At 37.1% G+C, this 27,518-nt stretch overlaps 1 protein-coding gene across 2 annotated transcripts in view; it reads left to right on the top strand.

Annotated features, from left to right (window-relative positions):
- LOC105208477 (discoidin domain-containing receptor 2) overlaps positions 1-27,518 on the top strand; it is a 384,778-nt gene that overhangs the window by 349,862 nt on the left and 7,398 nt on the right. For both annotated transcript variants that reach the window (XM_011178347.3, XM_011178346.3), the window contains exon 17: positions 21,979-22,141. In XM_011178347.3, the coding sequence (XP_011176649.1) occupies positions 21,979-22,141 (163 nt within the window). The remainder of the gene's footprint in view (positions 1-21,978; positions 22,142-27,518) is intronic.

The raw sequence follows: 27,518 nt of genomic DNA, 5'->3' as shown, positions 1-27,518 counted from the left end.
TCAGTGAAAATGCCGCATGAAATTCCCGCTAACTGCACACAAAGTGATTTTGCAATGCATTTATTTCCTCCGTCCGCCAAATGCGACAGGAAATTCAATAACTTTGCCCCCTACGGTTCGGCGCTGATGTGCGTGTACGCTTCATTACACCCACCCCCACACCGTACGGTGGCGACTGTGGTAAATGCCGTCAACGCCATTAAATAGTGTGATTGATCACAATTTTGAAAGTAATTATCCTGCGCCTTTGCCGCACCGACTACCACTGACTGGCCGGCGTGAGTTTGCTTTGCCGGCCCCCATGTCTCCCATCCACCATTACATATGTATGTGTTTATCATCAGCTGGCGTTTGTTGCATAGTGATTGCACCGATTTTGGTTTGCTTGTTTGTTGGCTATTGTTTTTCTTGTTGTTGTTATTGCATTTGTAACCATCGGAAAGTCTAAATTGTGTGTGATTTCCATGAACAACAGCCGCCCAACCATAAGCACTCAAGCAATACAAGCTTTGGCAACTTGGCCATTTGTGGCATTAATGGTAATTACTTTGTAAATAATTTCATGCCAAACTCACGCACACACACGCATTTAAGCTTCTGCAAGCGTATAATTAGTGCAACATATGGATATACACGCACATATTATGCCTGTGGATTTGGCTCATGTAAGTGATTTTCAGTCTCTCTCTCCATAAGTTTTTCATCCTTGGACACTTACGCATGCACATGCGTCGGCCATTATTGCTGTCTTGTATTCTCCCAATACAGTTTCAGGCTGTTGTTTGTGTTGATCTAATGTGGCACTTTAAATCCTCTTAAATTAACTTCCTTTGAGGCAAGAAGATTAACCAATTTAAGCAGAAGAATTGAGTGGATGTATTTGGTATTGTTGGTGGCCAGATTGAATCTAAGAGAGAACAAAGTACAGTCTAATCGACTGAGAAGATTTTAAGTAATGGAATGAGGGTAAATTTAGAATTCAAAATTTACTTTGTATATAAAGACTTGCAACTAAAAGCTTCTACCTTCTGCGGCGAGTATTTTGATACAGATTCTATCGAGAGTTTAAAGTAAAGTGAGAATATCTTCCCAGATAAGTGCTTGACTGCAAGTATATCATGCCGTGGACTCGTATCCTAACCCAAACATATCTAAGGTCATCGAAAAAATGCAATCCTAATATTAGCAGACGTATCCCTTCTTCAGTCCTAGGAGTGTAATTTGATACGACTCCGATAAAGATCACTTCATGCTTATAGAATAATCTGAGTCTGTTCTAGAATTTCTAGTTGTATGCCACAAAGGAATGTCCCGCAATTGGCGGTTCCATATGGTTTTGATAATTTCATGGATATCTTCTTATTTAGAGAGAGAATTCCACCTATTATACCGAAGCTCTACAAGTTGCTATGCCAAGAATCACCAGTAGATCCAAGTGGCAAAGGAAATAGGAAAATATCGGCAATAACAAACACATTTTTAGTATAGGAAATAATTATAGTTAAGTAGAATATGGCTTCAAAAGAATGGCTATCAATTATTTCTGCATTACAAGTTTCGTGATATAGTCAATACTTTAGAAGAACATGTCACCAATATTATAGGATTAGAACTCATTAAACATTTGAGGTAGAAAGTGTCGACCTATTAAAGTCAGGTAATCTCAACTTATGTACACAAAAGGAGAGAAAATTCCAATACTAAGCTTCTCTAATGGAATACATTTGGAGAGCTGTAGGTCCACATATGGTACCAAATCTTCAATTGTGGAATACAATAATTATTAATGGCTTAGGCAACTTACCTCCGTTAAGTACAAGGATTGGGAGACAATTCTGCGCTTTTGGAAAGCTGTAAACCAGACTTTCTTCGAATAGTTAGGATAACTAATTACCAATTATAAGTTGTCAGCGATGCCTTTCCATTTCTACTCACATCTTTTGCCAAGACGTTACTGCTTCTGCTATGAAAAAGACTCAAAGAGAGCTTATACAACCCAAAGCGTATTTTCCATATAATACAAGGGGTTACTTCTAGTTAGAATAATCAAAAAATCGGTTTTTCCTTTCGTTTCATTTTCGTAATTTACATGTATTCATATAAATTATTATTGTAACGACGCAGTCAGAATAGTTGAAAGGCACCATCTTGTTCATCTCAAAACTGTGACCAAGATTTGTCGGAAAAGTCTGAACTGATAAATCTCAAAGTTTTACACAGGCTTCTGAACTATATTTTCTAGTACTTAATCGAAGCTTTTTTATTTCTGAATATTTGTTTTTTTATACTCTATTTAAGGTCAAAATTAAGAAAAAACGAAAAACCTTTAACCAAAAAAAAAATTGATTTGCGTATTCTTTTGATTAATTACAAAATTATATATTACTTTAACAAAATACTCTTCAGAGATGTTATGGTCACCGCAAAACGATTTTTTGGGAGGGATCTTCACCAATGTGTGATAGACCGCCGTGAGCCAATTGTAAGGAGTTTCGGAAGCCCAAAAATCAATATGGTTAGTTAACTGATTGAAAGGATGTAAGAGCGAACGCACCTAATTTAGCATTAAGCCCATTATGCTCCCTAAATATACTCCATTCGAGATTCTAGATCCATTTGACAAAACTTCTGCATTTTTTAATATTTAATTCAGTTTGCTTATTGGGAGCCGCGGAAGGTGTCCTTTTTCAACCGACCGTAGGATGGACTTTCACAAAAGATAATGCTCTAGACTGTCATCTACCTCCGATCATGCTCTGTACTCTACCGATTCTTCTTTACAAAGTTTTTTAAGATGAGATCTTTGGTGTAAGTTTCTCAGAACGATCACTACGATACCGATAATGCTCGCTTTCCTAGAATTAGAAACCTTTTGGTCCATCATCTATTCATACTCCCCTCATCTCCACTACCCCCAAGTTATTATCTGGTAGGCTCCGTGGTGTAGTTGTATCTTTACTATAAACAATATTTGAAGAAGCTGGAAGATCTAAAGCAGTCCAAGGGAACTGCGTTTGCGGTTGCCCCAACTTGTATTTCCATATATTCGAGGCAATTTTTAGAATTTTATCTTTTTAAGAGTGAAAGTAACTAATAACCCCCTAGCATTGAATTCAAGCAGCATTGCATTTAACCTTCATGCAGAGTTGCATTCCAGTCACTTGACAAAACGCGTTCGTATGTAAGTCTCTTTTTTCATTTCAGAGTGCAAAACCACTTAATACCGTAATTCACTTGGCTACTCTAAATTCATTACTTCTCACTTTATTTACGCACATTTATTGTATGTAGTAAGTAGTGCCACAATCACAGCGCCATTTCGCCAACTGATTCACTGCGAAACCAATAACAACACAACAAATGCGGTGCTAATGTCAACAACAAAAACATTATTACAAGCGATTTCATTCACACAACAGATATGTGTAGTGGAAAAAGGCAACAACAACAATAAGAAAACTGACTTTATTGTGCCGAACTTGGCAAGAGGAAAATACCCTTTCACGCTGACCTTCATCGCATAGACCTTTTTATGGCTTTTATATGGTTAAGAGCATTTGACTTTAAAATTAAATTTAAACAAACGCAAAACAAGTAATTTTAAGAAAACACACACACACACATGAATACAAAGAGAGCTAGAGTGGTAGGAATGTGAAGCGAAGATTGGTAAGGCAAAGTAAGGACACACAAAAGGACATTCTTACTTGGGCGCGCGCAAGTAAGGACAAAAGTAATGTCAACACAAAGACATGTGTGTGTGCGTGTGTTTTGTAAGAATTTTTTCGTTTCTCTACAACGTCTCTTCTTTGTTGTAGCGTATGCCTTTGCCGGAGTCAATGAAAAGTGAATGAGTGCGTGAAAATGTGTGTGTCGCGCACATCCCCGTAAATTACTTTCACCATATCATTTGCGAGAGATCAACACAGCGTATGAGTGGGTAAATCTGCAAGTATACGCTACCCAAGAAGTACAAGCAGCAAGACAACATATGTATGTGTATGTGCGGGCGCTCGCCTTGGTCCTTTGTAAGCATACATAAAGAATGTAAACGGTCGGACAGTAAATGACCCAAACATTGGCAACAAAATACCAACCAGCAGGTGTACGCTTCTTTTATTTTTGTGTATGAGCGTGTGTTTGTGTGTGTGCGCGTTACATCAGTGAAAATGAATGAATGTACTACCAGCATATTGTCAAAGGACATCATCACCGCTGTGTCAACAGTATAATAAACATGAACGTTGGCCAACACGGCCGTACGCAACGCAACGACAGTTGGGTCAAACCGAAAAATTTTATCTACATAGTATAGTATCTGAAGATACATAGTATAGTATCTGAAGATGTTGAAATTGGAAAAGTAAACCGTAGAGGCGCTTGATAGCTGAAAGGAAGAGGATTCCAAAACGAAGTAAAAAAGTAAAAAAAAAAAAGTTGAAAAAGGACAAATATGTAGACGAAAAAAATTAAAATGAAATATAAATGAACTGCTGGTTGAACGCACATGTTTATACGAGACCCAACGGATAGGTATAACGATTAAGCAGTAAATACCAACATACTAAAAACGAATGCTAATCGAAATCTATCAGCGAATACTAACTGGAGTCAACTAATTTTTAACTTAACTTGACAAAGTGATTTTTTTTTCAGATGAAGTGGTGTCATACTATCACATCTCTCCAGTACTCTCCTCCGTTCAATATTCACCGACATGTAAACCGATTTCCCCTATTATTCATAACAGAATAGTTAAGGTTAGGTTAGTCTGGTAGGCCAAAAAGCCATACATTGAGCAATTTTGGTCCTTTGCGATACCAGATGGAGTGCCGTCGGCTTTACGCGAATTTCAAAAGGGGGTGTAGTTTAACGATAACTCTTCCGGATTATTAGACTGTGAAGCCCCCAAGTGCTGAAGTCGTTGCTTTGACATTGCCGGGTTGCCAGGTCCATAGTTTCTCAGGTACCTTGCTCTTGAAATTTCCTGCATTCTTCTATCAGCCTGCATTCTTCTATCCGTGCGCATGGAATAAACTAAGTATAATTTTTATCCCCGATTACCATCCATACAAGAGTTGCATCTTCATATATTCTCGCATGTCCCACATTCGTGGAAGTACAATATTGATTTTTTAACGTGGGAAGATACTCATATTTATTACTCAGTTAGGTTCATATATGAACTTTCGAATGCCTCAAAACAGTAGATACTGCTGCAATTTCAAGCTCGATATTCGTACGAAGTTCATCAATCGTCGCGGGATTGTTGGCATAGATCATAGACTCGACGTAGCCCCACACGAAATATTCTAAATGCGTCAAGTCAACGGAGTCGGCCAATTTACTGGAATATTTCGTGAGATAACACTTTCACCAAACTTGCTTTTCAATAAATCGATTGTGACATTCGCTGTGTGGCTTGTAGCGCCGACCTGTTGGAACCACATATTGTCCATGTTCATATCATCCAATTAGGGCCAAAGATATTCGGTTATCATTGAGCGGTAGCGATTCCCAGTAAGGTGCCGGTCTTGATCATCACGGTAGAAGTACGGCCCAATGACGCCGCCGGCCCATAAACCGCACCAAACCGTAATTTTTTCGCGATACAATCATGGCTAATGGAGTACGTGTGAATTGCTGCCTGACCAATAATGCATATTTTGTTTATTGATGAAGCCATTCATTCAGAAGTGAACCTCATCGCTGAAGATGATTTTTCGATGAAAATCCGGATCATTTTAGAACGACGTGTGAGAGACTGATTTGGGTCTTCCTCAACTAATGCGCCAGCGGCAGCCATATTCTCGACACTGTGGGCACTTCTTTGACTCACTGGTTCGGGAACATTTTGTTCGGTGCCTGTAGACTCAAATTTTTACACTAGACGCTCAATTGTTGATCTGACAGGACGATTATGAGAACCATAAATTGGACGCAGCACTCTTAAAGTATATGCCACTGACTCCGAATTTCGGTAATAAATTTTAATTATTTATTATAAAGTTGTTGGATCGCATATCTTTCCATGATGAAATGGCAAACCTTACTGAAGAGATGAATCAAAAGAGCGGGAAAATATGGCGTCGTTTGCAGTTTCTATCGGTCTACTTTTGTAGCGTAGCTATTGAAAATTCCCTTATAAACTTGAGTGGACTGGATTTATAACTTGATACTTTGGCACGAACTTACTAAACAACATCCAATAGCTGCTCTCAAAATTATTTTCAGTAAATATATTTTCGAATTCCCAATGAATTTTACAAATTTATTCGAATTCTCAAACCCAAATCTATGAATCCTTCAACGGAAAGGAAACGAAGTAATTTTGAACGAAATAAAGCTCTAAGCTTTCACATTCTTCGCTAAAAAAGCTTTCATCTTCTTCAATAACATAAATCACTTACTTAAAAAACGCACCTCGTATCTACTGTGTCTGTATGCGAGAGTGAGTAAAGCCTTGTAATGAATGTTGTGGAAAATGAAGCAACTTTCCACTCAATTGAAACGCATGAAAGGCTCACGAGTATGAGTACAAAATTCACTAAAAGAAACTGCTTACAACAAGCAACATCAACAACAACAAACATTGACTGTCTCAACACAACTGGTGCCGCCTGACGATTTTATGGTCAAGCAAGGACTACGAGTACTGCATAGACACATATACTCACACTCGCATGAGTACTAACGCACATTCACTCATGTGCATGCAGCAAGCATGTAGTTCACGCCTTTTGGCTGTTCGCAGTAGTTTTTTATGTTCATGATTTTATTTTTATTTTTATCAGCCACATATACACAGACACTCACTATTCTTTCTATTCGCTCGACGGCAAAGTGTCTAAAATGGTCGCATACAAATTTATATAATGACATAATATACTAATATAGTCGTAGATACATATCGCTGAGTGTCCTTTGACTCACTATTGGCACACAGTTGAATTTATTTATGTTATAGGCAAGCACATATGCACTTGAATGACCAAGCGTTGTGTGTGAGTGTATGTGTTCATATGTAATTTGACTTGAAGTGCCGGTCAGGCTGTCAAAGTTATAAAAATTAATATATATTTTTTATACTCACATAAAAATGTGTGTGTGTTGAAGTGAATGGAATGGCAAATGCTTGCATAACATATTCTAGCAGTGTTGCTGCTGCATCAAGCGGTCATCAAAAGCTAACAACTTAATAGAACTATTTGGCCTGCACTGCGTGGTTCAAAGGTGGTATTTTGTCGTATAGATCAATGGAGTAAATGGAATGTCGTAGCATGATGATGATGCAATTGCAGCAGAAATTTATACAGGGTGTTATAAGTGATAAATGAAAGCATTTGAATTGGGAAAGAAATACAGTTGAACTACCTTAACTCGAATCACTATAATCCACAAAAAACCTCGAGTTATAGAGACTTTGAGTTATGGAAGGTAATTTGTATGAAATTTGAATTAGTTATAAATCTCAAAAAAGGTTTGTGCCCACATAATCCTCTTGGCTCCTTGCTACATAATGTTTAATAACCCTTGTAGTTGGTCATAAAGAAAGTTCAGGAACTTGAACGAAGTACAGGTCACAAAAGTCATTGGAGAAGTGAAATATCGTCGGTCCAGTATAGCCATTTGAACGCATATATTACTTCCAATGAAATTTTGTCCAGTTTCAACTTTATGCTTTATACTTTCTTAAATATGTGATAGTTTATTACTAACCACTAACCGATTAAACACGTATAAAAATATGCAATAGTCGGATGAGCATTTCCGAAAAGGACCGGGAGTTATGTCCGGCTGGGTACTGTGGCTAATGTAGCAAGCATATTTAGGGAATAACATTACAAGGCCGTGGGATTTGATTCATAAAGGACTCTTATTCCATTCTGGAAAATTTCTCAATTCAATTATTTTTTATATTTCGAAAATGTTATAATTCCATCAGAAAGGAAGATATTATAGCAAAATATATTATTTGTAAACATTCTGCAATTGTTTGCCGTTGCTGTCCATATCCACATTTAGTAAGAAAGTTAGAAAATAATTTAGAAGGATCTCAAATTATTCCTATCCATTGACTTCTTAATTTTCGAGTAATTTGAGGGTTTGAGGGTAGTTAACCACTACTTCGGCTAAATTTTTTTGAACCGACTCGTCGATAAATTGTCATGTTTCTTTTATATGCCAATAAAATACGCACTGACTTCATATAAAACTTTAATGTCTCAAGCAAGTGTATTATACTCGTGAAGTAAATAAGATTCCGAGCTCAATATAGCGTTACTGAATAAGGTTAAAGTGGGGTTAATCGAGGCTTTTCGATTAGTGATCAGGCCTGCGTGGCACAATTGTACCAGCTTACATCACACGTAGACTTACGCTCTATCGTTCAGTCTTTGTCAAACAACGAAATGCCTTACTACAAATGAGCACAAAACTGCACCTTTTAAGAAAAAAATAAAAAAATAAAAAAATTTGAGGTTATAGAGTTCTGACTGGGAATCATTGCTTTCGTGCTCACCCAGATAATCACAATTCAACTCGTGTCGACCACCAATCCCCATAACAGCCGGTTCTACGATACACCGGGATTGACTCGGATTTTTGTATCCGTCTAAGGGTTCTTATTTCGGCGACGCAGACCTGTCTGGATCGGTAAGTTCTAGTCTAGTCGCGCTGACCACTGTTTTAAACTTTCTCATCAAACAGTTTCAGAACATAGATGACTTTAACAAACCCTTATTATCAAAAAAAGTCATGAGCATATTGGAATATTAATGAAAGCAATACATTTTTCAAAAATTAAGTTGAAAAGAAGGAAATTATGTGTGGTAGGCAGAATTAGATATGGGGCCTTCAAGTATTAGATGGTAAAGTTCATTGCACCTTTCATTTACATATGAACATAAATCTTAAGATCATTCTTAATCTCACCTGAGGATTACTGAGATATATCCAAAGAAATTAAAAAAAAAAAAAAAATTATTGTTTATCAAGAATTACCGATAGTTCTCAAAGTAAAGCTATCGTGGACAGACTGCTATTCCAAGTAAGCTTCCCAGCAATGTACTTCTCTACTACATTAACCGAAGATATATATCACTTAACTAGTTAAGAAGTTAAGAACGCTGAAGAAATCCTGAATATATAAGATATAAGCAATTGACTCTTGATTTCAGTTGAATCCCATTTAAAGCTCCGTTGATATATCAGAGCCCTTTAGCTACAACGGAATGGAACAATTTGACCACGATTCTTTTATGTGAACTATTATAGATTTAATCAAATCTAAATATATATTAGCAAGCATCTCCACACTTCCTTCCTTTAAAGACCTTCCTAAAGCCACCAGCACAATCTTCGCCAGCGCACTTAGCCCGCACACATAACCCGTTGGTCATATCGACATGACAGCAGAGCGCGTCCAGCACAGCGTGTATTCACAACATTAAAAGAGCAACCACAAAAGTCCAAAACGTCACAAAGCAAAGCACAGCGTGCCGGTTAACAGCAGGACTTCGTGTCAACAAAGCGACACTCCTCACACACACACACTCACAGAGATACAGCGATTAAGTTGGAGTTGGAGTCAGCACATGACTGCAAACGCGCATACATAACCAATGCAAGGACAATGGCTAAAGACACGCACATGTGCAGAAGAATAGGGGCACGAAGCAAATGCAACGAAGATATCAATAATGAAGGAATCAAAGTGTACGCAGTTTGGGCAGCGATACCAACATGCGCGCATACTGCATGGAGCCAGCTTGCAAAAGGCAATCATTAGAAGCGTGTGACTGTGTGTATGTGATTAGATCGAACTAATGGCAGTGGTCAAAGAGACCCTTAGCTGCCAGCGGTACGGAAATGTCAGCAGCAGTGGCGGCAGTGGCTACAAGCTGACACAACGCTCCATTGCAATGCGCTGAGCTGAAGCATACAAATTTAATTTTCCTGTTTACTCAGCATCCCGATAATTTTGCACTTTAGTGCACTTAAGCGCATACTTCGTTGTTAATTTCAATTAAATATTTGACATTGCTGTGCAGCAAGCGTTCTTTTCAGTTTTTTTGTTTAATTTCGCCTTTTGTTGCGAGAGTTAAAATGTGAAATTATGCAACTTGCTTGCACTTCTTCTTTCACTTTCTTTCTGTGCGATGCTGCGACGCAAAGACATTATGCGCGCAGACACTTACCACTTGCCACTTACTGCTAGCTACTGGCTGCCTCGGCGCAATTAATGTGACCGCCCAACCGCTAACGCCCGTTAATTTATTTCGTAACCGTTCTTTTTTGTCACTTACAGTTATTTGCTCGGCGTTGAATTCATGCTATTTTGCATTTAATTTAACCACACGCCTGTGTATTTTATGTGCATTTGTGTGTCTGCAGTGCTTCTAGTGCCGCTTGTGTGCGCAGCATAGCTCAAGGCGCAAAATAATTTATTTGCATATTCAAATTTTATTACGTCTTCAACTACGTCAGCGTTTTTTGGTTTGTGTGTTAAAAGGATCTGTAATTTTAAGAAGGTGATGGCTATCTGCCATTTAAAGGTATTTATTCAACGCAACATTCAGTTTAGTGCAACTAAGGCTTTGCAGATCGCCCAAGTGTCTCTAAGTCGACTTCTCTTTAGATAAATCCTCAAGAAATGGTTTCAGAAGAATCGAGAATGCCAGTGAGGCTTTGTCTTGTCAATATCGATCTTCAAATGAAATTCCCTAGTCAGTGATTTTTTGAATATATGTGTCTTGCGCCATCTATCTGTAGCATAAAAAGTTGGTCAGGTTCTACACCGTCTACGAAGTATTTAAACTACTATTTATGTACTCATTGTTCTTACCATATGTTAAGTATCAACAAAAATATTTGAATAAAATATGTTTCGATACGATCTCTAGATAGACCTTCTGAGTACCAGTGATTCATAACGAACCGTATATATACTCGTATAATTATGAAACCTACGATTCGCTCAATGAAGACTAGGCAAAAATATTGAAATCTAAAGTTAAAATATATAATTGTCATTCCACTTAAGATTTCATAACCATAAGCCCAGCTTACCTAAGCTTTTTCTTTGCTGGGATTAGACTCAACATTTATTAGGTTCTATTTCTTCAAGAAATAGCCTAACTGGCTCATGTCGTTTGAACTTTCTAAGATTATGTTATTCCTAGATAAGCCAACATTGAAACTCTTCAGCTTTCCAAATTATATCTTTGATTTCAGAGAAAATTTAATTAATTTGATAATTAAAACAAAGGTTGATTTGTTCGACATTATCCATATCATTATCATGCGCCCGAGTTCAAACATCATGTCTTCATGCCTTTGGTTCCCTTGGTCACTTCTCTAGGATTAGATCAATGAAATCTTCCTCATAAAATTCGTCTAGTATCGAATGTCTCGGAGTAATTCTCACCAATGTGCGATATCTAGCAATGCTAACACCGCTATACACTATCTAGATTGGTTTTTAAAACGATCGGTCTTCTACGAGAAATGGAAAGCCTTCGATTCTGAACCCACTATGAAAAAGTTTTTCATAAAACGATCTGTTCAGAAACGGCTTAATCCCTTGACGTTGAACAATTCCTGTGCCGTTATTTCCGTGTACAACATCTAATCTAAAATAAGTAGTTTTATTACAAGCATTCATATTTCGTTTCATTTTGCGACTGTTCGTAAGCATCAAAACTTGTTTGTTTAGTGCAAGTTGTGTCCGAACAGTTGGAAGCTAATTGATACGTCAAGGGGTTAAAACGGCTACGTCCCTTTATTGCTCGAACATTTATCTGACATAAGTGTACCCATATAGACCAAAGTGTATACATATTTAAGTTTTGAGAGATTATCAACAATCTTCGGTCCTAATCTTTAAACTGTAAGAGGTTCTACTTATCTACTACTTCAATTTCTATAAATGTTTTCTAGTTTTCTCCGCTTTTCATTAAGAAATATGCACACATATATGAAAAATTTATTTTCACTTTCGCGTGTAATTAAAAGAAATTAAAAGAAACTCTAAACAATAAATTTCCAGTTATTTTTAATTGCAAATTCATGTCCGTTCTAGAGCTTAACAACACTGTTAGTCGACAGCTTCCGGTATACTGTCATGTAAGAGTTATATGTAATACTGACTGACCAAAAACGAGTATTTTATATACTAACCCAAACACAAATATATTCATACTACAGTCTTACTATCGTAAAACTAGAGAGTCCTTGGAAAAGTACGAGTATGTATGCATGTGCAGAGCCGGATATGAAAAAAGCGAAAGTCATTAAAATGCGAAATTTAACGCGAATACGCTCGCTTTCACTGGACAAGCAGCAACAAATTCAGCGTTGCATTATATACGGATAGATTCGTTATAGTGGATATGTAAACATTATTACTAGGGTGTTGCTTATATGTGAAGAACTACCAAACTAAACCTTATCTCGAGACAAACATTATGGATACGATCGTAAGATATATATATGTGAAGAAATTCCAACCCGAAACAAACCTCTTCAGACTAACCTTGTGGATGATAAAATAAGTAAATATCTTTTCCGATCGGAAACTATATATGTAATTTCTGTATTAGAAAAACTAGTGGTTTGAATTATTAAAGATCCCATATAAAATTCGGAACTTTGACCTGAACCAAATATATACATATTTGTCAAAGGTATAATATTGATTTATAGAACATCCACCATAAATTTGTTTAATGCACCACCCTAATACAACGTAGTGCTCAAATAGCTAACTTATGTTACCAAACTGCAAACTGCATAAAAACAACAAGCACCAGAAATTGGCGAAAGTGAGGTGAAACTAACTAAATAGAATAAATCTCAAACTAAAATGCGCATAAATTAACGGCGAAGCAATTGAGTGCAGTAAAAAACGTTTGGCGGTGGATTATTTGAATTTAAGTAGAGGAGGGAGCACTCGGCTAAAATGCAACACTGGCCAATAACGACAGTAAAAAATTAAATTTAAAGTGAAATCTTGCCCAGAGATGGTACAATTTTATTGCAGCACGAGCCACAAAAGGTAACGAATTACGAGTCCGAATGAAATTTTGTCTAAATGTGGAGTTTAATACTCTCCGCGGGTCCTTCCCAGATATCTTAGCATATTGAATCACAATCAGTATCGAACTCTTTTTGTATTTTTGGAAGGGTTTTTAAACATTTGTAGATAAAATTAGTAAGCATTGAAAGCTTAAGGCTCACCCCACACCGCATTAGTCAAAAACGACTTTGACTAATAAGACACAAAAACGAATTTCGCTTCTAACCCAAACCAAGCAAACATGTGTTTTTGTCTCGTCTTGTTCGGCGTGGGTTGTCACATATGAAGCTATTTATTGGCTGTTGTCGTATCAGACAAGAAAATACGTCTTGACTAATTCGATGCGGGTTAACCTCCCAAAGGGAACGACTTCAAAAACTTAATATAGTTAGTAGATACCTTTCTACAGTTTTTTAAAAAAGTGTATTCTTCGAAAATTTTCAAACTTTGTGAAGATCGGTTAATTGAATGATCATTCCATTCAAATTGAGATCTACAGTTAATATTCTCCATGTCTAAGAAATATAAATCGATATATTTTAGAATGATAAAAGTATTCTCTGCTGAGAACCTGCGTACTAGGCAAAACTATGTGGGTTTACAAATAAAGATTCCTGACGGCAACTAAACTACAGTGGTACCTCGACATACGAGTTTAATTCGTTCCGCAACCTTGCTCGTACCTTGAATTACTCGTATCTCGAAGCAAATTTCCCCATACAAAACAATTGAACTACCATTAATCCGTTCCAACCTCCAAAATGTCACCCCAGTTATTTTTGTTACGTGGTTTTGAATAATAAAAACGTATTTATATATATCAAATATTTATTACACAAAATCAAAAAAGAGAATGTAAAGAAATAAATTCGATATCCTCACTGGTCTTTGCCTTTTTCGCTACATTTTTCTCGCTTTCACCTGTAGGCCGTTTAGAAAAACACATGTCCTAGGAGGTTTGTTTCTTCTTCTCTCAGGATGTTCCGGAAATGAGTTAGGCAAGTGTCATTAAAAAGGTCAGATGCACGACCTGTTGCAAATTTTTCTGGGTGTTTTTTTTTCCACGAACTGTGAATTTCTCTCCCATATTCCTAAGATCTCCATTTATCTCACTTGTAGAAATAACCTTCTCCTCTGACTCTGACCGAACCGGACTCGTATCTCGAATTTCGCTCGTAACTAAAAGCAAAAAATCACTTGCTCATCGGCTCGTATCTCGAAAAACTCGTATGTTGGGGCACTCGTATGTCGAGGTACCACTGTACTAGTATATAAGTAAAATTTGGGAACTATTGTAATTGAGGGAATTATAGAGATTATAGCGATTTTCCAAAATCTCTTTAGCATTTTTTTAAGAACATGTCCGTTTGCCTTAAAATGATCATCAATATCATCAATTAATTCCTCATTATTTCGATTTTGTTCCTCGGATTATAATTTTGAGATATGAGACAGTAAAAAGGAAAGTATAAACTATTGTTGAAAGAATATGGTGGAAATGGAAACAATGTAGAGCTCTTCGGTCAGTGGACAAGTTGTGCTAATAGTTACAAAGTAATTTATAACTAGTTCACTTCACTGCAATATACAATATTCTGAGATAAAAATTAATAAACTAGTAAAAAAAAATGTAACGTGTCGATCAGCAATTACATTTTAATTGCGCAATAAAACAGCGCAATATTATGCGACTAAGCTGCGTCCAGACATATTTAACAAATTGTCATATTAATTTAAAGCATATAACCCACAAATAAATTTCAGCAAAATTCAAGCCACTTTCTGCTTAATCGTATGGAAAATTAACGCAAGTACTAAGCTTATGCATATACTCGTAGTCTATGCTGACTACAAATCCCGCAGTAATCTCTTTCTTATCGCCAATTAAAACAGCACTGGCGCAGAATTTCATTTAAGCCCTCGTTATTGTACTGCTATTCGCGCATGTAAATGCAAACAAATCTGGAAATTTAATTTCGTATGTATGTATGTATATATGAGTGGTCCTCTGTGTGTGTGAGCATTTCATGTTCGTACATAATAAAATGGCGAAATTAGTTAGAATTCAGTATTTGCACGCGAGGTTAAGAATAAACAGAGAAATAACGCTCGTAAAAAATGCACAATTATGTGCATATATAGTACAAGTATATATATATAAAGTCTACAGAATAACGGCGAATGTCGGATATGTAAAAATGTCAAACAAGTACAAGGACTTTCGCTTTTGTTGTAAGTTAAGAATATATGCTTTTGTACGCGTATATATGCATGTAAGTAGGAAGGGTTATAACAAATAAAGGGTGATTTTTTAAGAGCTTGATAACTTTTTTTTTAAAAAAAACGCATAAAATTTGCAAAATCTCATCGGTTCTTTATTTGAAACGTTAGATTGGTTCATGACATTTACTTTTTGAAGATAATTTCATTTAAATGTTGACCGCGGCTGCGTCTTAGGTGGTCCATTCGGAAAGTCCAATTTTGGGCAACTTTTTCGAGCATTTCGGCCGGAATAGCCCGAATTTCTTCGGAAATGTTGTCTTCCAAAGCTGGAATAGTTGCTGGCTTATTTCTGTAGACTTTAGACTTGACGTAGCCCCACAAAAAATAGTCTAAAGGCGTTAAATCGCATGATCTTGGTGGCCAACTTACGGGTCCATTTCTTGAGATGAATTGTTCTCCGAAGTTTTCCCTCAAAATGGCCATAGAATCGCGAGCTGTGTGGCATGTAGCGCCATCTTGTTGAAACCACATGTCAACCAAGTTCAGTTCTTCCATTTTTGGCAACAAAAAGTTTGTTAGCATCGAACGATAGCGATCGCCATTCACCGTAACGTTGCGTCCAACAGCATCTTTGAAAAAATACGGTCCAATGATTCCACCAGCGTACAAACCACACCAAACAGTGCATTTTTCGGGATGCATGGGCAGTTCTTGAACGGCTTCTGGTTGCTCTTCACCCCAAATGCGGCAATTTTGCTTATTTACGTAGCCATTCAACCAGAAATGAGCCTCATCGCTGAACAAAATTTGTCGATAAAAAAGCGGATTTTCTGCCAACTTTTCTAGGGCCCATTCACTGAAAATTCGACGTTGTGGCAGATCGTTCGGCTTCAGTTCTTGCACGAGCTGTATTTTATACGGTTTTACACCAAGATCTTTGCGTAAAATCTTCCATGTGGTCGAATAACACAAACCCAATTGCTGCGAACGGCGACGAATCGACATTTCACGGTCTTCAGCCACACTCTCAGAAACAGACGCAATATTCTCTTCTGTACGCACTGTACGCATTCGTGTGGTTGGTTTAATGTCCAATAAAGTAAACTGAGTGCGAAACTTGGTCACAATCGCATTAATTGTTTGCTCACTTGGTCGATTATGTAGACCATAAATCGGACGTAAAGCGCGAAACACATTTCGAACCGAACACTGATTTTGGTAATAAAATTCAATGATTTGCAAGCGTTGCTCGTTAGTAAGTCTATTCATGATGAAATGTCAAAGCATACTGAGCATCTTTCTCTTTGACACCATGTCTGAAATCCCACGTGATCTGTCAAATACTAATGCATGAAAATCCTAACCTCAAAAAAATCACCCGTTAGATAAGCATGTGTATTGCGGCAAACGAATGTACTTAAATAACGCTAATACACTCATAATTGTGTACAATAAAAATAATGTAGTTTGTGAAAAAATGTAATGAAATGTGGGCTGCCACAAGGACATCAGCATATATGTAAATACTGTGGAAATTGTGGAGGAAAATAGCAAGAAATTACATTTAATATAACATAATATGACTTATTTCAAAGCGTGCGGCAAAAGAACGCTCAATTTGCGTGAAATTTTCATGAAGAGATTAAACAACATTGGCAACATCTTAGCTGGTTCGAACTTTTTATTCTTTTAAAGATACACATTTAATTAGGAATAACTGAAATTTCGGAGGAGCTTTCGGCAAAAACGGAGCGTCCGCGTTGATAGCACAACAGTATTACGTTGAGAGCAAGATCATCTGAAAAGAAAATAAAAAATACGTGTTTAGCTAAGACTTTCATCTAGAACCTGGGCGGATTAACACTTTACACGAATAATGTATTAGATGTGTGGCATCACTTATGGAAAAATTGTCAAAATCGTACTGTAACTTTTCAAGACCCCGGATGTCGAACATAAAAAATCCAGTCCCTAAGGGTAATTTTGTCCTGAAAACATTTGTAAATCTATAACATATTTTAATATAATTCTGGTCTTTTCGTTCTAATAGTGTGTCTCTGTACGAAAAATGTTTAAGGTCGGGTCATGACTTCCCCTAGCTCCCACGTACCTAATTATAAGTTTTTCAAAAATACGATGGGCTTAATACCTTATAAATCGGTTAATATGTGAAATTATTAGCCAAAGCATTTGGCCACAGATATAATGCACCTTGGTGGTGAAAATGAGTGAAATCGGTTCAGGAATTACCTCAGCCCTCTTATACTATAGATTATGATTTTCGTTATTCGAGTGGACTTTATGCCGATTATATGAGTCAAATTGTGTGTTATATCAATAAAATTACCTCAATAAATTATGAGAGTATAAAATCTTCGGCTACTACCGAATTTTTATCGAAATTTTGAAACCCAAGGAACCTAATAAACAAGTATTGAATTCGGTTTGAAGGATGAAACGGCTTCTCAATAAATATATATTACCTTTGAATATTAAACCAAAAATGATTCAATGTTTAACAATTTCAATGGAGAGACTCGCTCCAGAGTACTTGGTAAAAATATTAAAATTTGAATTTTTGACAGAATTTTAACAAAAAAATCTGTTTTTTGGTCAAATTTACCCTGTATATTTCGAAAAATTGTAAACAATTATCGGAATCGTAAATCCACACTATAAATACGAAAATGTATAATAGCCTGACGTCTTTCATTTCTTAAGCTCTTATAAAACTTAATTTTATTCTGATGCTATCTCAAATATATCGAAATTAATCTCAATGTTGTTAGTGTCTACGAATTTTGTCATAACGTCAATTCCAAATAAACTTTTTAAGAAGTCACATGGTTTGATTTGGAAAAAAATTAGTACATACTGAACTCATGCATTCTTCTTGTGAAGAAAGAACTTAAGTATTGAAACACTGGATAATACTACTCACTTTCAGAATTCAATTCTTTAAACATTTAGATTAAAGGAAAAGTTAGCAATATCACAACGATTGTGGGGTTAATTTTTTTTTGTCTGAACTTATGTATTTTTATGCAACTAGTCTTGAAGTAATCTCTGTCATAACACCAACAAGTGCTCTAATTCTTTTTTAAAACACTGAAACACTTTTATATCTCCAATATATTATTTTTGTAGCCGTCATATGAGAAATTTAATAACTAAGAATATAAAGGAATATTCCCCTTTCAATAAAATTAAAGATTTATATTATAAAAGAAAAATTCACCATTCAGATTTCCAATATAAATTAATTCATTAAAATTCAGCAAAGCTTAATATTAACCCTCTACGAGACATTTCTAATCTCAGTCATTGGCCCTCAAACACCAAAGCATTAAATGCGAGCAGCTTAAATGTGCACGCCAGTCAACCATATCGGATAACCCGCTGTTCATAGCAATTGGCTTAAAGCTACAATAAACATTTGGCATAAAAGAAATCAATAAACATTGCAATAAGCATAATGTCAAGTGATGTGCTGTCTGTCAGCGGAATTACTTTAGTGTTGTTAATCCATTTCAAGTGAAGCCAATGATGATGCTCCGCTACAAGGGAATGTCAAATCATAATGCTCTCACTCATATATGCTTAATATTTTTCGTAAAAGGTTTTATAAAGTATGTATGCGTGCAAATTGCGATGTCAAAAAGCATAAAGCACGCTCACTCACTTTAGCCATTGAAAGATTTCGGTGAAAGTGAAAATGAAAATGCGCACATATCACCTTACACACATATGTAGTGAAGGAAATATGGATGGATATACCCGTGATATAATAAAAAGGACACGTGCCGGCGCCATTGTCATTGCTTGTCAGGCAAAGCGAAAAATATTAAATGCGCAAAAATTTGGAACTCAAACGCTCGTGAATATTGAAAAATATGTATTTGTGTTCCTTGGATGTGAAAGAATGTAGCAATGAACACCCTGTAGGAATGAGAGTGTATTCAAGTTCACTTAAAATAACTCCTAACAAGGGAGTGGATCTATATTGAGTGTTACAGAGCAAGTCTTCGTAGTGGCCTTGGCCGTTCTTGATAAGACTTTGCCATCACCGTCTACGATCCTAATCGACAGATATATATAAGTTGTATATATAATATATGTATATATAATTCCTGCGGGATCGCATTCGTTTATACACATACCTTATTTTGTAAAATACTCGAGGATTATACATAACGGAAGTAAGTCTTGTGTCTGACGATTCGACCCTTATATGTACTTGCCTTATGAGATTTTCTGAAATCTCTTGAATTTTGAAGAATCTAACAAATTAAAGAAAATGTGGTAGTTAGACAATATTATACTACTTATTCCCTTTCAGCGCGACAATATATAGAATCGGCCTATTGAGCGTACACTACATACATCTTGAGACCCATCATTTATTATTGGATAATATTCGACCAAATAGACCACGTCCAGCACACAGTGAAGAAAATATAGCAGCTGAGAGTGTACACGAAGACCGTGGAGAATCGATTCGGCGCCTTTCGCAGCAACTCGGACTGACTTATGGAACGACTTGGCACATTTTTCGTCGAGGTCTTAAATTGAAAGCGTACAAAACACAGCTTGTGCATGAAATGAAGCCGCTCGACCTTTTCAAGAGACATCACTTCGCTCTATGGGCTCTTAAAAAATTCCAAGAAGATCCGACGTTTTCGAGCCAACGAGTATGTAAACAAGCAAATTGGGACGAAGAGCAAACTGGAGAGATTCAAAACTGCCATTTCATCCAGAAAAACAACGGTTTGGTAGTGATTTGTGGGCAGGTGGAATCATCGGTCCATATTTCTTCAAAAACGATGTCGGTGAGAACGTCAATGCCGTCGTTATTGCGCCATGATAACCAACTATTTGGTGCCTAAAATTGAAGCACGTTATCTCGGCGACATCTGATTTCAACAAGACAGCTCCACTTCCCACACATCGCTTCAAACAATGGATTTATTAAGCGAACACTTCGGACAGCAGATAATTTCACGTTTTGAACCGGCCGATTGGCCATTAAGATCGTATGATATCACACCGTTAGACTTTTTCCTGTGGTGATATGTAAAGTCAGAAGTCTATGCGGACTTGGATCCTTGGAGCAAACATCACTCGTGTCATTCGGGAGTTAACAGTCGAAATGCTAGAACGAGTCTTCAAAAATTGGACTCAACGGATGGACCATCTGAGGCTACGACCAACATGTGAAAGTGATCATCTTTAAAAAATAAATGTCAAAGAAAGCTCTTTCGAATGATAATAAACATGCCAATTTTCTTTAAAAAGTAGGGAACCTCGAAATGGATAATCCTTTAATAGAGAAACTTGGCGAAAGGCAAGGGATGGAAAGTTTCACCCTTTTCGCACTTCATTTCTAGCGTTTCTAATAGATTCACATTAAAATTTCTAGTGTCAGCAATTACGAGCTGAGCTTTCAATGGAGTTTAACTCAAATTTTAGTTCTAAGTTAATACTAAGTTCTTTAATGCTAACCCCAAACCAATTACCGAGAATGAGAAATTGCATTTGACAAAGTTCTTGTTTCAAACTTGATTGTTATTTTGTCTTTCCACATACCTCATATATTATTTAAATTTCCTGCAAATACCACATATCAATTATTAAGTTTTTAAAAACACTTTAAAAGTCATTTACAATTTCCGACAACTTCAAGACAAACCGAACTTAAAAGACGACGCGTCCACCCTAAAACCATGCAGTCGCCCACCCACGCAACACTTTGGCAGCACATGTCAACCTCAAACCATGAACCCATCAGCGCACAGCACACATTTCCATCACTCTACCACTTTCATTTATTTACTCTTCACTGGTTTGATTTTCCAGTTGTTGATTGCATGGAGGATTTAATGCTTTCATTTTTCGGTTTGCTACCACATTGCCCTGGGGTTAATAAGTAGATAAGTATGTAGAGAATATATGCAGGAAGCAAACTGCGCTGTATAGTATGGGGAATATATTGTATATTTACAAACATTCCCCAGTGGAAACGACCGACCCCGCCGCTGACCACTTGCCAGTGTGCCTGACGAGACCGAGACAAACAAGCCGGCTGCAACGAGTTCATTGGGTATAAATATGCGCAATGCGACCGTGTGTTTGTTGAAATGTTTGCATTGATTGCTCAAAGTTATTTTCTTATTTCAACACTTCAACTCGACGTCTGTCAACGCAACCCGACGTCTGACGCGTCTGTCACCCGTAAAGCCCGGCTGCAATGAACAGCCCGTTGCTTTGATGTGCTAATACCAACAACACTGCCGGCATAACTGTCTAACGCCCGTAACATGTTGTTGTGCGTAAAGCTTCTGTGTGGCAGAAGACCTTCGATCTCACTGACTTGCCCAAATGGGGGGTTAAAAACGCTGATTGCCTCGAGGCAGGGAAATGTCCGTGCAGCAAACGGTAAACCACCACTTTTTCTTTCTTTCTGTTTGACGTTTGTTGTTTAATTGTTGACTTAATTTTTTGGATTTTGATAATTTTTTTTTATTTTTTCAATTGCATTATAAATGTTTGTTGTTTTACTGTTGTTTGTTGCGTTCATCGTCATTTTTAATTGAATTTTCAACTTTTCGAGTGGGTTTTGGAGTGTGTATTGCATATTCATTTACAATTTGTTTTCCTTTGCTTACGTGTATTTACAGAAGTTGCATTATTGGCCCGGAATTGACGATAAAAGTCTGCTCCATTGGCACTGTGATAAATCGTATCGCTTACGCGACCGACTACTGTCAGCTGGAGGGTACTTCCGGACGTCAAACACAACCGATGCCCATACGTTGGATGGCCTGGGAGAGTGTGCTGCTGGTGAGTAAAAGTATTTGAAATGAATTTGCAATATTTGTAATCAATACTTTATTTTCGAAAATCTTCTTACAATTGTCCCGCTGAGGACGACCCCGTAAAGCCAAATTCGGCTCCATATTGAACCGGATAAATCACTATCGAATATGTACGATTTTTATACTAGAGATGCTAAATCTCTATATATATAAATAAATAAAATAATACACGCTTTTAAACGACATCAAACTAAAAAATTAAAAATAATTCTTAATATATGCTGACAAAAATAATTAACGAAACATATTTTTATTTTAGGTTAAAAATCGTGAGTTACTCAACATGAGTAAAATATAATACAAAGCACCTACACTTTTTAACTGGTCATACTAATCTCGCGTTGCCTGGTTTTAAAGTCGTTTCAGATTTAATAAAATAAAAGTGTGAATTTTACTTTTATCAAAACCAAGACTTTAGATAGACCAGTATAAGGCTAGGCAGAATTTAACTAGCTACCACTCATCCGGCGATGTTTATTAGTATAGCATAGTCTATTTTAATGTATAGTACTGCTGCTTAAGAAACTTGAGAAAGAGTGAAAGCAAAATGTGCTCAAAGAAAACCCAAGTTCCTACATCGTAGCTTATTTTAGACCCGTTTATTGGTCGTTGTATTGGATATTTTTTACATGGTGGGTCCTAAACCCTACGCATAACCCTGCTTATGGAATAAAGTTTTGTATTACGTTTAGATAGAACCTATTGCTCCAAGACAGACAGCCGCTTGCAGCCGCACCTCCTGGTGGACAGACGCTGCGAAGCTTGGTGAACCCTTAAACCGAGTAAGCCTTAGTCGTGACCAAGATTTTCACTCGGATTGGTTGCCGCAACTCGCTCAGGGTTGCTCATGTTGTGAAGGGGCTCGACGTGGACGCAGGAGTAGGAATTGAGCATGATAGGTAAACAGCAACAGTATACGCAGAAAAGCTACCACACCACATTTACACCCCGCTTCTTCCTTATTATCGAAGGCAAATTTACCCTGTTCATTCGCGCCATTCATTTTCCCTTTCGTTGTTTTGGTGACAATACCAAGTGCAGTCAGGAGTCTCTCCACCTGTTCTTTCCAACGGAGTGGAGTTCTTCCTCTTCCTCAGCTTCCACCAGCGGGTACTACATGGAACACTTTCAAAGCTGAAGTGCTTTCGTCCATTCGGACAACATGACCTAGCCAGCGCACCCGTTGTCTTTTTATTCGCTGAACTATGTCAATATCGTCGTATAACTCTACAGCTTGTCATACTATCGTCTGCGATATTCACCGTTACCAATGTTCAAAAGTTCATAAATCTTGTGCAAAACCTTTCTCTCGAAAACTCCTAGTGCCATCACATCGGACGTTGACTTCGTCCACGCTTCGGAACAATAAATCATGAGGGGGATGAAGAGGGAATTATAGAGTTTGGTGTTTGTTCGTCGAGAGAGGACTTTTCTTTGTCCTAGTTGGTCATAAGTAAATTCTAGGTCTCTTTAAATTCCATCCATACTCGTACTTCGTGTATAGCTCTAAAGCTTGACTCTCTCCTTCACTAATGTCTCCAGCTACTGGGTGAAACTCAAACAGTCTCTGCCTGAAACATTTAAGAAATGATTCTGTATATTTGAAGATAACTAAGTATTCAGTTTAGTGCATCATATTGCATATATTACCCTCCAGCTCTTGAGATTATCGATAGAGTCGAAGCAGCTAGAGATTGAAGTCAAAGCGGAGTGCTTGAAGTTCTCTTAGCTCTTTGACAATTTCTCAACATTGGAGTCTATTTCAAACTTGTAAGTCTTCATAAACAGAAGGAGAACCTCCGTGAAGTATCAAGCAAGCGTCTATCGACAAATATGTACCATACCTACAATAGTTGCTGGTAATAAGAGAACCTGTATATCGTGTTGAAACGAACACAACCCCCTCGTCATTCCTCTTAAACCCTTTGACAATATTTTTCCTATTAATAATTAATAATGGACATCCGAAATCCTAATACCTTTAACCAACGCCAATCCCACATCAAAACTATGCACACTAAGAGCGTAATACAAAAACAAAATAATTTGAAATTTTTGGTACAACCATTTACCCCGTTACGTCTTAACCAACATTGCATGCCAACACTACGTACATCGCCATGCTGCTCCTTAGCAGCGCACTTCCGTACGATGCGCCCAACAACGTAAGTGTGAAAAAGTTTCATACTTTCATTTCGTTCATAATTAAAAATTAATGAAGAAATTTATAATTTTCGAAACTGGGACAAAAATAATTGGCTGTCGCACAGCTATGGCTGCAGGAAGGAAATTGTCAATATGCGGCGGTGTTGCACTATATGTAGTACAACGCTATACTAGTGGCTGGGATGTTGTTGGTGGCACACGCTCAGCACAGTGCTAACGTTGCTTTCGCTGCTCGTAATGACAGTACTTTGCAAAGTTCTCTGTATATAAGTTTATATGTATTTATCTATATATGTATGGTTCGTTTGTGCGTGTGCGTACTGTAGTAAATGCGACCACATACAGCAGCAGCAGCCAGCAACAAGCAACAACAACCAGAAAAAAGCTAATGTTTTTTAATTACTTTCCATTACGTACATTTTATATCGATAAATTTCATGGGATTAAAAAACACATAACTTTTATATTAAAAAAATGTTAAACGCATAATGAAAATGTGGCTTGTTAGTTTTAGTGAAAGTTTTAATTTTTAAATTGAAATGGATGCGCTGTTGCTGTTGCTAATGGTTTGAAAATTTAGTTTAATAATTGTAAACGTTATAGGGATTGCGGTCAGCGTAGTGGAAGTTGTTTGATCGCGCATTTGAATGCTGGCGGGGTATAATCGCAGCATTGCAAAAAATGAGCAATGAAAAAGCTTAAACGAAATAAAATTTAATACCACAATTGTTGATTTGTTAAAAATACAATTAATTACAATACATTAATTTAATGGTATTTTTAGTATTTATTTATAAAGATATATAAATTTAGTTGATGCTAAAATAAACAATTTAGACAAGAGAGATATTTTTTCAAGGAATATATCATATCACACCTGAGCCAAAAACGTTTTTATGTTGTTTAGAGTCGAGTAAACCTGACGAAGTTCAACGAAATACGGCGCTTTAGAAGCTATGTTTACGGACCAGATTTTATTAAATGTTTGAAACAATTTTAATTTTATTGAGATTTTATTATATATATATATAAATATCTAATCTTGATTTTATATATATATCTCATAAATTACTAAAGCTATATCAACAAAACCATCTGTAGTCATTTCCTTTAGGCATTTTATTTCACAGCATTAAAATGGATAAACTCGTATTATAAGCACGCCTACCTTAGATACAAGGGTCATGTTGAAAACTACTAAATCGGTTCCCAACCATGCCTACTTTCCATATACCATAATTTCGGAGCCCATCTGATTCATTCAGTGCTTGTGGCTCATTTTTTTTTTCAAAGTTATGGGTTTCTTACAATGGTGCGCCTCTGTGCTTAAAATGGGCAAAATCGGGTACATAAAAGCTTTCTCCAGCTCTCCTATAAATCATATACGGTGAACTGCATACCACATATATCGGTTAACACATAAAGGTGAAGTACCCCAGGGATCTGTACTTGGGCCGCTACTCTGGAACATAATGTACGACGGAGTACTGCGATTTAGTGTACCCAAAAACGTTCATATCATTGGGTTTGCAGATGATATTGGTGTTGAGGTTATAGCAAAACACATACATACACGATATAGTAGTATAGTTCCAACAGGATAATAGTGATAATAGTCAATTCGCTCGAAACTCACGGACTGACCCTAGCAGAGAGGAAAATGTACTTCTTACTGGCAGAAAAGTCAGCGAAGTTGCCACCTTTAGCACACAAAGAGTGTAAGCGTCACTACACAACCAGTAATTAAATACTTAGGAATTATTCTTGATGCAAGGATGTCCTTTAGGGAACACTTAGCTTACACATGCAAAAAAGCTACAAAAGTGTGCAGAGCTTTGACCCGATTAATGTTCAATACTCGTGAACGATAGTTTACCGCACAGGTCACAAAAGAGAATTGCCAGAACTGTAACGGTAAATCACTGGCAAAAACGCTGTGATGACAGTGAAAACGGGCGTTGGACATTCCGACTGATCCCCAACATTGAACCATGGCTAATAGAGGTAGATTTTCACATAACTCAAATTCTTACAGGACATGGCTGCTTCAAATTTCATATTTGAAACAATTCGGACACGAAAATAACGATAATATGTGATTATTGCGGAGGCGAAACCGTCGAAAATGTTGAACATACACTCTTCCATTGCCCGAAAAATAACCATGAGAGGCAACATATAAAAAATGTGTTTGTTATAGACTCAACTCCCTATAACTTGATACAACAAATGGTGGAATCAGTAGATAAATGAAAAGTGGGCGGCGAAATGGCGGGGCAATAGACCAACAGAGGACCCCACCTCAAATGCATTTTCCCCATTACGAACGTATAAGTGTAACTCAACCATTCTCCGGACGTAATATTTGACGTTGGTACCGGGGGGAACGGTACAGGACGGTAGAAGGTTTAGTTCGGATTAAAGTTTCACACTGACATGGGGTCCGGGCTTTCGATGCTTCATCCTCGTAAAAAAAAATATAATAAAAAAATTAAGTGTCTTAGCAAAATTAATTGAACGTAAAATCTTGGATTTAATGAAACTTGGTGGCAAAAATACTTGAAATTGGTCGAAAAAATTATCTTTCAGCAAACCACATTTACCGTAAAGAAGTAGATACGCGTTTAACCCGCAGATTTCGCATCATCCGATTCTTCACAGGTAGAATATTATATTAGCAACTCCTAATTCTCCGAAATCTTTAAAGTTTTGACAAGTTTAGAACGATGTTACACTTGGATAACCAAAGTGATATAGAACACTTCTTTATTCAGTGCGTGTCGGTTTTTGCCGCGTCCATTAGCCTTCGCCAGTCGTGTCTGCATTGTGCATGACGGCGCCAGTTGAGGATTTCAAGCTTAGCCAGTTCTACATCCACTTGATCCTTCCACCTGAGATTCGTGTCATCCGTGTCGTATATTTTAGGCGCTGCTATGTTTGTCTACATTCGGGCGATATGCCTAAGCCAACGCAGTCGCTGTATTTTTATGCGCCGCACTATGTCCATATCCCCGAAGAGCTCATACAGTCATTCCAACGAATTCGGTACACTCCTACGCCCACGCGTAGCGGGCCATAACTCCTTCGGAGGACTTCTCTCTCGAACACTTCTAAGGAGTGCTCATTTTTGTTAGTCATCGTCCATGCTCTCGCACCATACATCAGGATGGGTATGA

This window comes from Zeugodacus cucurbitae, chromosome 3 (assembly GCF_028554725.1).
Source record: "Zeugodacus cucurbitae isolate PBARC_wt_2022May chromosome 3, idZeuCucr1.2, whole genome shotgun sequence".
Taxonomy (NCBI): Eukaryota; Metazoa; Arthropoda; class Insecta; order Diptera; family Tephritidae; genus Zeugodacus; species Zeugodacus cucurbitae.
Note: the sequence above shows the minus strand (reverse complement) of the source record. Positions and strands in the feature narration are given on the sequence as shown.